General features: G+C 45.5%; 2 protein-coding genes across 3 annotated transcripts; one reads left to right on the top strand and one right to left on the bottom strand.

Moving 5' to 3' along the window:
• The first annotated feature begins 100 nt into the window (after window positions 1-100).
• Window positions 101-6,796, top strand: tmem235b (transmembrane protein 235b). The gene is made up of 4 exons (XM_056576551.1): window positions 101-462; window positions 589-654; window positions 896-1,033; window positions 6,068-6,796. The coding sequence occupies exons 1-4, from the start codon at window positions 258-260 to the stop codon at window positions 6,289-6,291; spliced, it is 633 nt and encodes a 210-aa protein (XP_056432526.1). The 5' UTR covers window positions 101-257; the 3' UTR covers window positions 6,292-6,796.
• A 1,038-nt stretch (window positions 6,797-7,834) lies between these two features.
• Window positions 7,835-16,709, bottom strand: LOC130370976 (uncharacterized protein C16orf52 homolog B-like). 2 transcript variants are annotated; one of them, XM_056576553.1, is made up of 3 exons: window positions 15,765-16,709; window positions 11,570-11,782; window positions 7,835-9,494 (listed from the first exon to the last, which is right to left on the bottom strand). In XM_056576553.1, exons 1-3 carry the CDS (start codon window positions 15,877-15,879, stop codon window positions 9,310-9,312), a joined length of 513 nt encoding a protein of 170 aa, XP_056432528.1. In that variant the 5' UTR covers window positions 15,880-16,709; the 3' UTR covers window positions 7,835-9,309. The 2 variants fall into 2 exon arrangements, with proteins under 2 accessions (XP_056432528.1, XP_056432530.1); XM_056576555.1 differs by having other exon boundaries at window positions 15,774-16,709.
• Window positions 16,710-16,765: the final 56 nt, after the last annotated feature.

Here is a 16,765-nt window from a genome sequence, read left to right as displayed (position 1 = left end):
TTCGTCGGTGCCGTGCGTAAACTTGCAGCGCGCGTAAAATGCTGCCCTTATAAAAGGACAACCCATCTCCCTTTCTCGGGCCATTCGGATCGGAGTTTGGTCAATTCCATACATGTTCCATCTTTAAACCTTAACGACCAATCGGGAACGGCAAGGCATTTTCGGAAACGGAACACTAAACGGACAATACTGATACTCCTCAGTGCCAAATTTATCGGGGCAAAAAAACAACGCGTTAAGGGTGTGTTATAGTCAACATGTGTACCCATATACACAGGTACGACGTGAGGATTACTTTTGCATCACTGGTGCTCACTGCGGGAATCTCCGGATTACTGAGTTTTGCTCTGCTGGCAGCTGCGATAGGAAGCGAGTATTGGTACATCATAGAGATTTCTCCATTAAACCAGAGCGGCTTTGAGGACATGAATTCACACTCTGGACTGTGGAGAAGCAACGAAGGTAGATTCGTTCTTGCTTTTGAGTTGACTCATATAAATTAACTACACCATACACTGTTTTTATTTCACTCCAACAATGTTTGCGTCTCATTAGTATTGTTCATATTATTGTTATGATTCTATACAGGAGGGAAGGTGTACAGCTTCACAGCCGACTACCCCATCTATACAGAATCAGAGCTGTACATACTCAGTGAGTCATCCACTGTATGTACTCCGGTATTGTTTTTGTGGTCCTGCTGTAATGATCATGTAATGATCATGTAAGAGGCACTTGCATCTCCCGTGCCGCGCGCTTTGACCCTACTGTACACCTGTGTGTGTGTGTGTGTGTGTGTGTGTGTGTGTGTGTGTGTGTGTGTGTGTGTGTGTGTGTGTGTGTGTGCGTGTGCGTGTGCGCGCGTGCTTCGTCACGGATATCTTTGTGTTTTTAGACCTGCACAGTGTGATAGTGGTGCTGCTTCCTCTCAGTCTGGTCCTGCTGGTGTTTGGCGGGATATGTGGACTGGTGAGCTCGCTGGCTCAGAGCCCGGTCCTCCTCGTTTGCACCGCCACGTACTTCTTCACCTGCAGTAAGTTTAAACGACTCGCTCACTGCCACCGCTGCTCTACTGTCTACAGTGTAATGCTCACACCAAGATCCTCTACTGTCTACAGTACAGTACACACACAGTATCCTCTACTGTCTACAGTACAGTATCCTCTACTGTCTACAGCACAGTATCTACTGTCTGAAGTACAGTACACACACCTAGATCCTCTACTGTCTACAGTACAGTATCCTCTACTGTCTACAGTACAGTATCTACTGTCTAAAGTACAGTACACACACCTAGATCCTCTACTGTCTACAGTACAGTATCTACTGTCTAAAGTACAGTACACACACCTAGATCCTTTACTGTCTACAGTACAGTATCCTCTACTGTCTACAGTACAGTATCTACTGTCTGAAGTACAGTACACACACCTAGATCCTCTACTGTCTACATTATAGTATCCTCTACTGTCTACAGTACAGTATCCTCTACCGTCTACAGCACAGTATCCACTGTCTACAGTACAGAACACACAACAAGATCACCTATAGTCTACAGTACAGTATCCTCTACTGTTTACAGTACCGTACCCACACCAAGATCACCTACGGTCTACAGTACAGTATCCTCTACTGTCTACAGTACAGTACACACCCAGATCATTTCATGTGTGGACATCCATGATCCTGCAGCTGTTCTCCAGATGTGTTAATCAACTTAAAGTTGAAATAGAAACAAGGTTATAGAAGACAATCGGATTCGCTTCAGATATTCTAGCGGGGAGATGCTGCAAGACACAAACTAATGTGTGTTTGATTGTGTGGCCGGGTATTTTAATATGGGGGCAGGATAGTATATAGTGGCTACAGTGTTCCATCTAACAGCCGAAAGGTACTTAAATCGAAGCCCCATGTACACAGCCTTCCTGTAGGCCTTCTCAAACAAGAGGCATATCCTTATACCTACTCCTCAGTGCCATGTAGCTGAAATCACTGCTGGCCGCTGTTATTACAGGAATAGCAAATAGCAAAACTAGGTGGATTCTCTTCAACTTGCAGAAGGTCTGCAGGGAAATGAGGCACAGCAAATAAAACGAATGCAGCGTAACGGTAAGATAGTATCCCAGAAAAAGGGCCTCTAGCTGCCATCCCAATCGTTCCAAGTTTCAAAAAGACCCTTAAAAGGAAACTCCACAGAGAGCAAAAAAGATCAGGATGAGGATCTTGATTGGCCGGCCCAGCAGCAGAACATATTGGGTAAGTATAGCAACAGGAGCAAGGCCAGTCAGCTGATGGGAGCCCAGGAAGCTGGTCTGTTATGACCTCGAATGAACAATCAAAACAGAGGAGCATGGTATCGCCGCCCGGCCAGATAGGGGTCTTGTTTGATTATTTGAATAATCACATTGCCACAGTACATATATGTGGAAGGGCTGGCATGTGTGCTTACGTTGATGTATGTATGTATGTGTGTGTGTGTATGCGTGTGTCTGTGTGTGTGTCTGCGTGTGTGTGTGTGTGTGTGTTTGTGTAAGGGTGTGTGTATAATATCCGCGTGTCAAGTGGGCACACACAGGACCTTTTTACCTTCAGTCTTCATCTAATGGCAGCGTAGAGCTCTCTCTGCCCGCTCAGTCGCGCTGGATGCGTTATTCCGTCCTCCATATCATGGGTCCAGTGGGAAGGACAACAATCAGGTTATATTGCCTCGGCAGCCATTACAGCGCAAATTCACTATAAACTCGTCTGAAGGCCGCCTCTCTCTGTAGACTGCTTAAGTGTTTGCATGCATCAACACAGAATATTCTTAATCTCTTTATTTCGTAAACCCATTTCATCAATACAGCTTTTAGTCTATCTATCTATCTCTATTTTATCTATATCTCCCTAAACAATGTACAACATTATTGTCTCTTGGAGACGATGGCATTACACCGGACCCCCCCCCCCCCCCCCACCAGATAACCGAGAGGGAACGAGCTAGAGGCAGTAAGGAACGGTTGTAAATCCATGCAAAGCGATTCTGCAGGCTTTTGAGTGAAATGGTTCATTGATTTCAATGCGCCTCACCATTCTGTGGGCCCACTCTGATGCACTCTGATCCAGAGAGACCTCACAATCACTGGTCCTCCCTGTGATTATCTGTGAAACACGTGATGCCCCATTCCCTCCCAGTGTTATGATGTCAATCATTCCGACTGGCACGCTGACGAGAAAGGACTCCAAAAGCTGTAATTATACGCCCTTGCGGCTGAATAATTGTCTAATTAAGATGATAATTGCTCTTCGGTGGGGTGAAATCTGAACAAGGTCCCCTGGGCTTGTTTTCTACTAAAGGAACAAACCACACTGCCTTTTGTTTGAGTAGCCAATCTGGTTTAATAAGGTATGGTGCATATCGATTGGATGAGATGTGCTGTCAAAAGGTAAGAACGAGCCATGTCTGAGAATGTACAGCTGATGTTAAGGGACACCGCTTGGAACTGTGGAAAAATAGACCAGGTTTATTGGATTAACAGAAAGAAATTGATTTCCATTTAAACAAAATGACACGGCCCAATACCCAACAGGCCTTTTCAGAAAAAATGGAGTCGTACCGCGTGTTCAAGAGCCAGCCTCATTGGAAGAGAGAGGAATATCAAACCTAACCATCTATTGATTAACTCTATTAATCATACTAACCTCATCCCACACCTGGCTTTTCACCTGGCTTTTCACCTACAGGCTTGGCTATGGTCTTGGCCACGCCAATCCTCAGCCAACACTACAACTGGAGCAACAGTGCAGTGTAGAAATAGTGCCTTCATTTGATGGAAGAGTAAAAGCCAGAGCGTCGTCTCTCCTTCACATCCATGGCTTTGTTCACATCCAAAGAAGCCACAACTTCACAGCACACTTAAATGTGTGTCTGTGTGTCTGTCTGTCTGTCTGTCTGTATGTCTGTCTGTCTGTCTGTCTGTCTGTCTGTCTGTCTGTCTGTCTGTCTGTCTGTCTGTCTGTCTGTCTGTCTGTCTGTCTCTGTCTCTGTCTCTTCTCCAACATCCTTTTCACTTCACAAAGACGGCCTTGTGTTTCACTGACAATTCACTAACAAGAGCCTTTACGTTCCCCCTTTAATCTGCAGCACATGGTGACAGATTCAAGTGGAATTGTAGTTTAAATCAGTCAGCAGTCCCTGAGCTCAGTGACCCCCTTTACACTTGTAAGCAACACGCATTTCGGGGAATCGGACAATCGCCAAAACAAATAAATATCCAGGTTTGAACGTAGCTAGGACACATTCGTGATCAGATCCGTCAAACCACATCAGTAAGTAGTCTGGCAGGGACGCATGACAACGTCAAACAAGAAGACCGATTGATACCATTCTAATATTGTCAGGTGTAAAGGGGGTCACTGATATACAAAGATCTTGTGTCCCAGGGTTTGAAGTAGGCCCCGCCCTACTTCCTGCCTCCCTTTGTACCCAGGGATAAGGATGCACCTGTAGCACTGCTGGTTCCCCACTGAGACACTGTTCATAGCACAGCCCTTTGTCTGACAGTGCTTTATTCACAGGTTAATTATGAGCGCACGCTTTCCCCAATGTCTCACCCTTTCCGGCGCCGGAAGTTACAACATGATAATTGAGCGCCACATCATCATTATGATGAGCGGCTAAATGCTTTCGTATTATATTGCTTTCTGTCTATATTTCTCATTTGGTGTCAGCCCCCCTACAATCGACCATTAAGCGGTGTAGCAGGGATTTAGCTGTCTTTCCTGGTAAGCTTTGCTCGAATGTTGTTTTAATGAGCTCAAGGGACTTGTGGTTAATTTTTGGTTATTTCTCCCTAAAGCATCGGAGACGATGTGTTTAGTCATGTTGTTTTTGTCAAAGCTGGTTCAGAACAAGATATTCAGTCAATTCACTAGAACATTGTGTTTGCAGAATGGTTGATAATACACTATTATAATTTCCCGTCTATATCTATTATTATTATTTTATTCTAGATTTAAAAAAGGAGGTTGATGGCTGTAGATAATACGCGAGCAAACCTTGTTTAAGACAGGGTGAATGTCCAATAACCCAAGTGGTTTAGAATGACTTCAGTGTGGTTCTCTAAGTAGTTTAGTCGTAGGTGCTGATGGGATAAACCAGATCAAATGGACTGGGCAGAAGACTTCAAAATAACTTCTTCAGCCTGCTGTCTCTTGTTGTGCGTTTCATGACTGCCCTGCTAACTAATCCAATACACTGCACCCAATAAAAGATGCAGTGCAATTGTGTTACTCTTACCACTTCAAAAGTGTGTTTGTGTGTGTGTGGGGGGGGGGGGGGTTTGTGAGTCTGTCCTTCCGTCCCCTGTCTCTCTGTTTGTCTGCCTGCGCTTGTACAATTCTCCTCTGAACAAACCACATTGTATCTCTCCCCTGGTGGGCCGTTAACAAAATAAATAATGAATCATAAAAAAAAAAGCTAATCAGACGCTGCTTTCGCCTAATTTCCTCAGTTAATGGCACTGTAGGGCCTGAGAGTGATCAAATAATTATCATCCCTGAATTAGATGAACTCCCACAATTCCCCAACACTGTTCGTATTCCCCTGAAAACTGGATTAATGTACCAAGATTAAAGTGGTTTTAACAGATGCGCACTGTGTAAATGTGCCCATGTCTGTTCATTTCCTGTGTGTCATCATTATTCCAATCATGTGGGCCCCGGGGGGGCGATGTGTTATTAGCAGCTTTGCACACTCACGTCGTCTGGACCCGATCACTGGGAACAGCAGTGTGTCTGCAACGGAAGAGTCGCGGGCGTGTGCATGCGTTTGTGTGTGCGTTTGTGTGTGAGAAAGGGAAGAAGGAGGGGGGAGAGAGAAACAGAGGGAAGTTTACTGACTTTGAGGCATGCGAACTTGACATGTGTTTGCGTGCCGGCTTGTGTGTACGTGTTTGTTAACGTGTGTGTGTTTGTGTGTTTGGGTTTGTGCGTGCGTGTTTGTGTGTGTGTACATGCATGTGTTTGTGCATGTGTGTGTGTGTGTGTGTGTATGTGTGTGCGTGCGCGTGTGTGCGTGTGTCTCCAGGCCTGCTGACCCTGAGCGGGATGGTCCTGTACATCACCTACTCTTACCTGGCGCTGGCCGAGACAGAGAGGCTTCTGGGACCCGAGGGTCTGGTCGGGGTCAGCACCTCCTTCGGTTGGTCCACAGTTCTGGCCTGGCTCTCCTACGGCCTGGAGGTCCTCTCCGGTCTACTGCTGCTCACAGCGGCTCATAAAGTCAAACAGGACCGGCCCATGGTTCCCTAGCTAAAGGAAGGAGAACCTGCTCTTGTGACGGATCGTGTGTGGGAAAGGCCTTGGAGCGTCATGTCCGCTGGTCGCCATGGTCTCTGGACGCTAGTTCAGCAAGTTATTTCCCTCTGGGCGTGCAGGACTGTGTTGGATTGAATTAGAATGAGAACATATCTCGTTTGGAATGAATAAATGCTTAACTACATAGATAAATAAACATGATTAATTATCTTCAAAAAAGAACAATCTACAAACATAACAACTGAGGATGTGTTGTTGTGGCTTCTCAACATGGTCTGAGGTAAAACACCACAATGTCACTCCCTTGTGGGTAGAATCGGAAATGCATTTCATTTACATTTTTGTTGGAATATATTCATTACGGAACAACGATACGGCTTGCTTATAGTTATTTAACTATTGTTATTTTTGCATTCTTTTTTTTATCCATCTCAATGTTGTTTACTTTGCGCAAATGTTTACTTCTAAGCTGTTCCTGTTTCCTATGTTTAGGATATGCCTTTACCAATGTTTTATTTTCTATTGAACTATTATTTAATTTAATTATTGAATAATTAATTATTGAATAATAATTGAATTATTGAATAACATGTATATTAAGTGTGCTTTGATAACTTATTATAAAATATTTAATTATTGATTATAATTTAATTATTGAACAACATGTATATTAATGGTACCTTGATAACTTATTTCTGTTGTATGACTAACCCAAAAGCAACTTAGCTCTATATGATTGCACTGTCCAGACCGAAACCAAACAGAAGGATGCCGTGATATCTCACTGCCCGATATTGTAAATGTACAGAGCAACCAATTAATAAAGTCACGTAATGTAGTTCTACAATGGACTTTTCCTTTCCACAGGTGGGACAACACAAGATCTACCAGCCAACCAGAGTCAAATTAAATTAGCTAAAAAACATTTGATCTGTGAATCCCAGTGTTGTAAATTGTAATTTGAAGCACATTTTGTGATGTTATACAGTGAAAGCCCCTCCCCCAACATATACATACATACAACATACCAAACGATATTTTCCATTGGAGTTAGAGCACACTGCCATCAACAGTCCAGAGGTGAATGGGCTTATCCAGTGATATGTTAACAATATATATGGTAAATCTACATTGAGCCAATAAGCCCATGCTAATTCTTGTATCATAATAGCAAATCTTTGGTTTTTATAAATATGTGAAAACATTGATTCATGAAGCTATTAATAGTCTTCTGTTTTGAGAGAGAGAGAGAGAGAGAGAGAGAGAGAGAGAGAGAGAGAGAGAGAGAGAGAGAGAGAGAGAGAGAGAGAGAGAGAGAGAGAGAGAGAGAGAGAGAGAGAGAGAGAGAGAGAGAGAGAGAGAGAGCACACTTTTAACTTTACAGTTGAACTCTATAATGGCGTTTGTTACCATGGAAACAAACTCGCTTTCTCCATCTCTCTCTCTCTCTGAAGACAAACCAGGGGCAATGGGCAAGGAGGATGCACCCATAGTAGACCCTTAAGGAAAAGGAAAGGGGCCTGGTCGTCAACAGAGCAGCCCTTGAAGGAGCCGTATAGCTGGGGAGAAGGGCAGTGGGAGAGGCGCCGTCGCTGGAACATCATGGACCTTCTATTGTATCACAGCGGCCCCTTCCCCGAGATGACCTTCATGAGAAGACACTTACCCATCCCCCCCAGCCAACTCCACACACCTCCACCCCCAGCTGATCTCAACTGTGAAACGGGTGTTGAACACACACACACACAGCAGATCATTTTCAGCCGTTCCCATAGCAACCCAAACACATCCTGTATGTTCCCTGGGCACTGCTTTTATTTTTTTCTGCACACGGCTCTCGTGAAAGGGACGAGATTGTTTGTGTGTGGGACGTAACAGCTGGAGCCAGCCTTACGCTTAAGGTTAGTTGCTTGCACAGGAATAATCTATAATTAGGCGTTGCATAACCCTCTCGTACAATAGCCCTTTTTTTCTTTTCATCACTTATTTTTGAATCACAGTGAACAAGCCTTGAGCCTACTCCCCGTTTTCTAAAGATGTGATCTTTTTATGATCATAGCTTTGGCGGTCCTGAAATCGACTCAGATCTAATTTAAGATTCCCCGGTAGACATCACATCAGGGCGTGTGCTCTAACATCACTTAGCGCCCCGGAGAGGATCTCAAAAATACATTTGCTTGGAACCCCAAAAACGAATGAAATAACAAAAAACAACTTGCTTTGGTAACAACGACGAAGGTTGCGCTGAGCAAGGCCTTCCCCTTTGTTTGGATATCGGAGCCCACAGGTCTGGTGTCTTGGATGTGAAGTGCAGGGCAGAGGTGACATGCTACGTCAGCATTCTATCCATTCATTTGGATTAAAAGGGTAGGGTAAGTGGCGGTTTCCGTGGGTTATTTTTAATGATATTTTCAAAATCATTAATGAGTATCACAGTGCTTCCAGAAATATAACATAACAACAAATGGTCTGTTTTAGTTTGTACAGATGACGGCTGAAGTAGAATGCTGAAACAAACAACACAAACTGTAACATTCTGTTTAAGGGGTGATCTGTTATTTTTATTGTTTTATAACAAAACAACAACATAAGAGACCGGCTCCTTATCCCGCAAAACATTCATCGTCAAACATGACCTTTGACCTTTCCTGGCTGCTAGCCGCTGGCGTCTTAGCTTGATATTCTGACGCCTCCGCCAAGCAAAGAATACACGAGAACACTGGGATGAAAGACGCCTCCTCCGGTGGTCCCGGTTTGCATTTGGTGACCTCACAAGTCTGAGGAAGGCGGGACATTTTGGTACGACGCAGTCACGCAACTACGTCGTCCTGGAGGCTAGCTACGTCCCTACAACATAAATATCGACAAAGAAATCTGCAAAACTATTTTCCCAAGTTGCATCCTCGAGTTTTTCAAAGTTCTCTCTTCCGCAACTGAAACCGCGCGAGGGTCCAGTTCTGTTTCGCGGCAATGTCTCCTCGGCCGTTCGCAGACAAAACGGGGTCTGAGGTTTCAGCCCGGCAGGCAGACTTTGCCGGCGAACAGTAGTCCCACGATGGTAAAAAATATGGAGAGCACAAAGAGCACGTAGGAGGAGCCCACCACGGTGTTGTTGGGGAGCTTGTAGGGCTGACCTCCGACCTCGCTGATGTAGAACCCGATGGGAAAGATCAGCGCCGCCATGCAGAACAGAACCACTGCGGACAAACAGAGGGATATAGCGAGAGAGAGTTGTTACAAAATACAATCAGTCACCGTTAGTAGTCATTTAGCACTTCGTTGAGCACAGACAGATGCATGCCTTCAACGAGCAGGTAACGGTTAGGGCGAATTGCTCATGATGCCGAGTCAGTAGACATGGGGGAATGGAATCCAGTAACGTTTTAGCCGGGAGACCCACAACCATTTGATTGAGGATCATTCCCAATATTTAGTAGTTAGTCAGCTCTAAAATAAATGTTGCCAGTAGCAAAACTGTCACATCTCCCTCATAATGCACAATAATCCCAAAGATTATGATATAATCATCAACATGAATCATCTTATTAAGTGGGTGAGGCCATTATTAAGTCTGCCAGATAATGAGAGCACAGCCCCCATTTCTCTCTCAGGTAGGGGTAACAGCCGGAGATTCTCTGATCCAATCAAGGCGACCTGCATCACATTTTCTATGGATAGATTGCTAAAAAAGCCCTTGTTGCTGGACTGTGTCTTCATTTCCTCCCCTGCTGAAGTGAGACAGAACCCTTTTCTCTCCCGGTTGTAAAAATAGAGCCGGTCCATTTATGAGTCTGCGCCGTCAAGGTTTTTCAGAACGGCGTCTATGAACAACCATTAAGTGAAAGCCATTAGCAGGACAGCTCTCAAAACACTGTTAATAAAGTAAAGTGTGTCCCATAAGTGCAAGCATCTGTGAGTGTGTTTGTGTGCATGTGGCTTGTCCTTCTATAATGGACAGAGCTGAGCTGGCTATTCCAAGAAGTGCGAAGAAACTTCTTGGAACACACACACACACACACACACACACACACACACACACACACACACACACACACACACACACACACACACACACACACACACACACACACACACACACACACACACACACACACACGATGAAGGAGGCGTTCCCACCGCCATTATAACCATCTGACTCCTCACCCATCACCTCCCCCTCAACCTCTTCCCCTTTCTGTCACCCTCAGGGGACCTCACAGATTCTCCCTCCCGTCCCACTGTTGGCTTTCTGCAGGCAACAAAGCAACCTAGGACACACACACGACACAGCGTTGTCTAAACCCCACCTCCCCCGAGAGCGTGGGACGCTACTGCCGCAGCTAATCACGAGCAATTCCATTACTTTTAACTCGAGAGCAAAAACAACAGAACTATCAATCAGGATTACTGGGTGGGGTTCAAACACACCCCCCCCCCCCCCCCCCCCCCCCCTGCGTGCCCGCCCGCACAGCTCGATATTTAGAGCTTGGCTCCTTAAAGATGAATAGGATTCAATTAACAACCAAATCCGCCGGCGCTAAATATGGATGTGCTCATTGGGCTCTTTGTGCAACAAAAATAAAAGTGACCCAGGAACAGTGTGAGTAATACACACAAAACACAAGGGGATGTGACCTCTGCACAGAGGAAGTGCTGGGAGATAGCCCTGGGGGGAAATCAAGAGGACCGGAAGACGGAATGCAAAATGAAGTAAGCTAATGATAATGTTATGTAATCCGCCGCAATTTCACACTTCCCTGCCTCGCTCCCTGGATAACTGAGAGATGTGTTGTTGCGGAGGCTTTCTTGGTTTTAAACATCACCGTTAACGTGTTGTTTTTCTTAAACCTGCGCATTACAGAGACTTCAAACGATAGATGGCAGGCATAAATGGATGCACGCCTGCTAAGTATGCTCTTATGCAGCTAAAAGCCCATGTGGTAAATAGGACCATTTAGCAGATGCCTTTGTTCAAAGCAACTTACAGTGAAACACGGGCCATGTCGGAGAGAGAAGGGGCGACTTCTATGTATCTTGCTCAAGGATGCACACAGGGTTGATTGCATTGGGGACACTGGGGATCGAACCTGGTACCTTTTCTGCCCGGGAGACATGCCCCCTAGCCACTACGCTATCCCGCCCCGTCATCTACCCGTGCGAGTTTTTGCGCTTTGTTTTTGTGTGCCCTTCCTTCCGTGTTCACAGGGCTGAATGTAACATCCCGTACGGCGCGTGGACCTCTATCCGTGTGTGTGGTGAACGGCCCACGTACTCCCGGTGAAGGCGATCCAGCGGGCATAGCGCGTGGCCTCCCGGTGCCAGTGGGACATCACCAGCAGGCCGCAGGTGACCGTGAGGGAGATGATGCCCATGACGATGAAGAACAGCGTGGTCACCCACTCGGGGGGAAGCCGCGGCGGGATGCAGGTCCGCTCCCGTCCGTGGATGGTCTGGCACTGACGCACCAGGCCCACCGTGAGGGAGCCTGGGGGGGAGAGGGGGGAGAGAGAGAGAGAGAGGGAGAGAGTCACGGTTAGAATAAAGTGGTAGCTAAGGATGTAGAGTAGGTTGTCTTGGCCACCAGAGTGATGCTGGTTTGGTCATTAGAGCCTTGCTTAATTGTTGAGGTGTTCCCTTCAGCGAACTGTAACTGCTCTGACTCTCTCACAAGGGGGACCGTTGTTTTTCCAGGGTGCAGTCGATGGGCTCGCATCAGAAACACCACTGTGAGTAGAATATCGCTCCGTATAGCCGCGGTGAGTTTACCCTCTTCGTCAACACAATAGCTGCGCCCTCTCCATGAGGAAGGGGCAACGGTGAGGCTTGACAGAGGTGTCAGCAATACACGGCCGGTCTTCCGAACGTCCGCTCGCCCAAGACCTAATGACCTCCCAGATGACCGCGAGGCGGGTTCCGCTCAAACAGCGCTGCAGGGATATCGGTTAAGGACCCGTTGGCATGGCAACAGGCTCGGAGAGTGACAGGGGTGGGCCACAGGCCAACACCAGTGTCTCTCTATATCTCACACACACACACACACACACACACACACACACACACACACACACACACACACACACACACACACACACACACACACACACACACACACACACACACACACACACACACACACACACACACACACGATGGAGGCCGGACTATTAAGATGAATATAATATAAAATATATAAAAGACTGGGAGAGTTGGAATCAATCGCAGAACAAAGTGATAACAAAAATCGATTTGGCATTCACCCGACGGTGAGTCACTGGAATAGAGAGACTTTTTGCCACTTCCTGTTTCCAATTTTACCTACACAACTCCCCATATCCACACGGAGACCTACATGCACTGCCATGTGACCAAAATGACATGTGTACCAAGTCCTCGACGCACAGCCCGTTGGAAGTCACAAATTGACACACTGTGCATGCATAATCTGCGTTCTGTGACACACACACACACACACACACACACACACACACACACAAAGATGAAACCAGCATAGCTAGGCTCGGAATGCATTTGATCTGTACTCTGCCTCCCTCTTCATCACTTTAGGAGGGGCAGGGCGTCTTATCCTACTGCATAGGTACAGCAGCCTGCAGGCTTCTGAGAGAAAGCCCTAATTAAATCATCCCTCACACCCCTGTCTCCGGCCCTGTCTCTCCCTATTTCGAGGAGTGTTGGAGCCAGTGATTTGTGGGTCCCCGAGAGGATTCAGTGAGGGACTGGTCCTAATGGGGACTTGGTCTTTATACAGGCCTGTACTTATTAAGGACGACCTTGCTTTTGAATAGTTTGGGCTTAGTGAGGACCTAGACGTAGTTAACCCTTGTTCTGAGTGAGGACCTGAGAATCCGTTTTTTTGTGAACACTTACTCTTACTGAAGGCTTGGACTTAATCAGGACCTCAGAGATAGTGAAAACTCAAGTCTGAGAGTAAAGACCGGTTCTTAGTGAGGACCTGGTCTTAGTGAGGCCCTGGACTTTACAAGGACCTTATTGAGGACTTTGTTTTAGGGATCAAGGTAGCAGAAGGGTTCTTGACCAGTGGAACTGAATCCTTGGCTGTTCCAGGCAAGCCTTCATGTGCCTGACAACATCAAGGAAGGAAAGCATTACCAGAGAGATCAATAAAACGTTAGAGCGTTTTCACTCAGAAAAGCAAGAAGGTTGTGGGATAAGCCACAAGATAAGAGCATTTTAAAGGTCTTACAGAAGAGCTATGGGAAAGAGGATGTGGCTCGCTGGGAAATGGCAGGCAGGAAATTCCATAGAGGCTTTTTTTTTGTCGGATGGAATTTCTATGAGCAGGTTCACCGAGCATGCATTAATGGAAAATGTTTTTTTAAGGATGAAAAACGTATATGGCTATGGTCAATTCACCGCAATGTTTTTAAAAACCATGATGTGGTCCATTTACAAGAAACGTTTAATTGTAAGGTTAATGTCACAACGGACATCCGTTATTTTACCAAATGTAGTATATATTGTGAACTCTATTTGTTGTGTCCTACTTTGTGCCTGAAACTGAAAAAATAAGTTGCAGTTTAAGGCAGGTAACGGCTTGATTGATCATGGGCCTAAGTTTCACAGATGGCCCCAAAACATGTTGTTGTTAAAAGTGCACACAGAGGCAGACATTCTCCCACTACTTCACAACAGAATACCTACGTAATAGCTAGGTAGCACGCAGGGGCACACATGCTCGCAACACACACGCACACGCACACACACACTCAGTATAACCGCCCAGGAAAACGTGAACTCAATCACAACAGGCTACATGGCAAAGGCTTTGAGAGAGTAAAAGCAACAAACGAAAACAGAAACTTCGGCCGATATCAGGCTAACAGGTATGCAAGACAGCGGTGTCCACAACAATGCACTAATCATCTCAGGGTGTTTCATCCTTTCTGCATCTGTGAGCAGTTCTGTCTGCATAATGTGTGACACAGGACGTGATGCAACGTTAATTATGGAGGAACCTGGTGGGAGAGCATTGTTGTTTACAATTAAGGAAAATAAATCCTCTTTAAGAATGAACCATAAAATGAATGGCGTGGATATAGGGTGAATGGAAGGTACAAGAAAAGCAAGGAAATAATAAAGTAAGAAATATGGAGATAAATAGGCAACAGTCATATGGAAGTATGACAGAAGAGACCAATGTTATCCCTTTACATTAATTGACACACACTGATTCTTTGTTTTTGACACACAACTCTCACCCAAATACGTACGCATAAACCCACTAATTAAAAGTGTTTCCAGGCAGGGGCAATTTCCGTCATAATTGAGCTTAGAGTTTTAATTCTCTGAAGGGAGAATTTTTATTCCCAGGAGGCCTAATTAAAAGTCACAACATACAACTCCATTTATAAACAACACTTCTAACTATTTGACATTAGGATAATTAAAGTGCAACAAAACCCTGCTTCCCCCACCGCCTGCTTTCATTTATTTCTACAAAAAAAAGAATGAGTTTAAACGTCTGTTGTGCCTATTTTGATGAATGACTACCAGGAAAGTGTTGGGCTTAGCAAGCACAAAAAATAACCTTTTAATTGATTGGGTGGGTGGCTGCCTGTTGAATTATGCAACAATATCCTGCTCGATGCAAGTTGTAGATGCTACGTTGGCTTGCACACACTGCCCCTTCCTACCACTCCACGTTGATGCTAATGATTTAGCTTCAGGGTGATGGGGATGACGTCAACTTGTTGGCAGTTGAGGATCACCCAGAATGAAAGCGTTTGGCTTGCCATCACTAGCGTTTACAGAATGAATTGGGCAAAACGGATGAGGTTGTACCGTGTGTGTGTGTGTGTGTGTGTGTGTGTGTGTGTGTGTGTGTGTGTGTGTTGAACTTAACTACCGGGACACCCACAAAATATTGAAAAAAAAACGTATCCAGGGAGGGTCATACAGTGAAAGTGAGATGGAGAGAGTGACTAGAGAGGGGCTGTTACGGGGGCACTTACATGGCTGTCCAGCTGTTTTGCTCTGTGTCCCACGCAAATGTCAAATTGTGAGTCTATATCCATAATCATACCCCCCCCCCCCCCATCCCTACCTGCACTCACAAATCCACACAAACACACACACATAAACACGCACACACACTTCACCATTGTGTAAAGGGGGTCAGTGGCTAACTCAGTGGTTATGTGTAATATAATTATTGTTTACGAATATAGGAGTAGGCTATGTAGCCTATAGGCCTATGCCAAAGTTGCATGGACAACCGTATAGCATTCTGTATTCAGTGCTGTTCTTGTCGCTGTCCTTTGATCCATAGTTAGTAGACAGCTACTCAAGAGTTTCACAATGACCGCATAACCAACACCAGTTTCCACCCACATAACTCATAATCCTTGCTCAAATCGCCGTCGTTGGTGGGCTATCAGACAGGGATGCATTAACAACCAGATCAAGTGTATTCAAAGAAGTATCCTCACCTAACTTACCGCTGGATTCTCCGGTGTTGATCCAGTCCGGGTTGACAATGCTCGCGATCGCAAAAATGTCTGCAGCTAGGAAAAGACATCCTGATATGATGGTGAGTTTATCCATAGCCAATGCGTGAGTAAAAATAGACCCTGCGCGAGATAAACTCGACAGCTTGTCCTATTGTCTATATCGCACCCCTCCAGTGGGAGAAGGGATATGGCATGTTCAGTGGCAGGCTTACACAGACACACTGTTTATATCGGGTCCTTTCTCCGCTGCCATCGCCGTGGATATAGAAATAATCGCCGCAGGCCAAATTGGCCTGTGCATTTGAAACGACCCCTAAATACTGGAGTGGGTGCGAGATCCCTTTAAAGTTCCTTGTGGTATTCTTCAAACAGCCCACCATGGCCCGAGCAGTTGGCACTTTCCCAGCAAAGGTGGCGAGGATCGCTGATCGTGCTCAATGGCATCTGGCTCTGAAGTGGCCGTTTCAAAAAAGGTAAAGGATCCTCGGAACATCAAGGTTTTTTTTCCAGAAAAATAAATCTATACTATTTCGAAGTCCTTTGTTGTATTTCTCTATTTTCTAGCAAGGAGTTATGCGTAAACTACTTTCAACACTCGCAAGGCTACGTCTCCGCCTAAATGTAGCGGTCCACGGGAAAATATAGCGTACTCACGACAACGTCGTTTTTTTGTGTCGTCTCAATACATATAACGGTAACTGTGCAGCATAGATCGAGCACCGTTGTCTGCCGTTAATGAAATGCAAACTGAGATCACTGATCCTGCTGCCGTCTCGGTCTAGTCCATCTGGTCTGGAGCGGTCTGGAGTATATGGCCAATCTCGCGAGATTAGCCATCTCCCAATAAATCGTACGTCACATTGATGAATCCCTACATCATGTGCAACGAAAGACTGACTCAATGGATAGAGTATAAAATCAATCATAACCTTGGAATATGTAAACAGTTGAAACGACAAGATTATACATACAATTTAGAT

The sequence above is a fragment of the Gadus chalcogrammus genome, chromosome 18 (genome assembly GCF_026213295.1).
Source record: "Gadus chalcogrammus isolate NIFS_2021 chromosome 18, NIFS_Gcha_1.0, whole genome shotgun sequence".
Lineage (NCBI taxonomy): Eukaryota > Metazoa > Chordata > Actinopteri > Gadiformes > Gadidae > Gadus > Gadus chalcogrammus.
The sequence above is the reverse complement of the archived record's forward strand: the minus strand, read 5'-3'. Positions and strand labels throughout refer to the sequence as shown.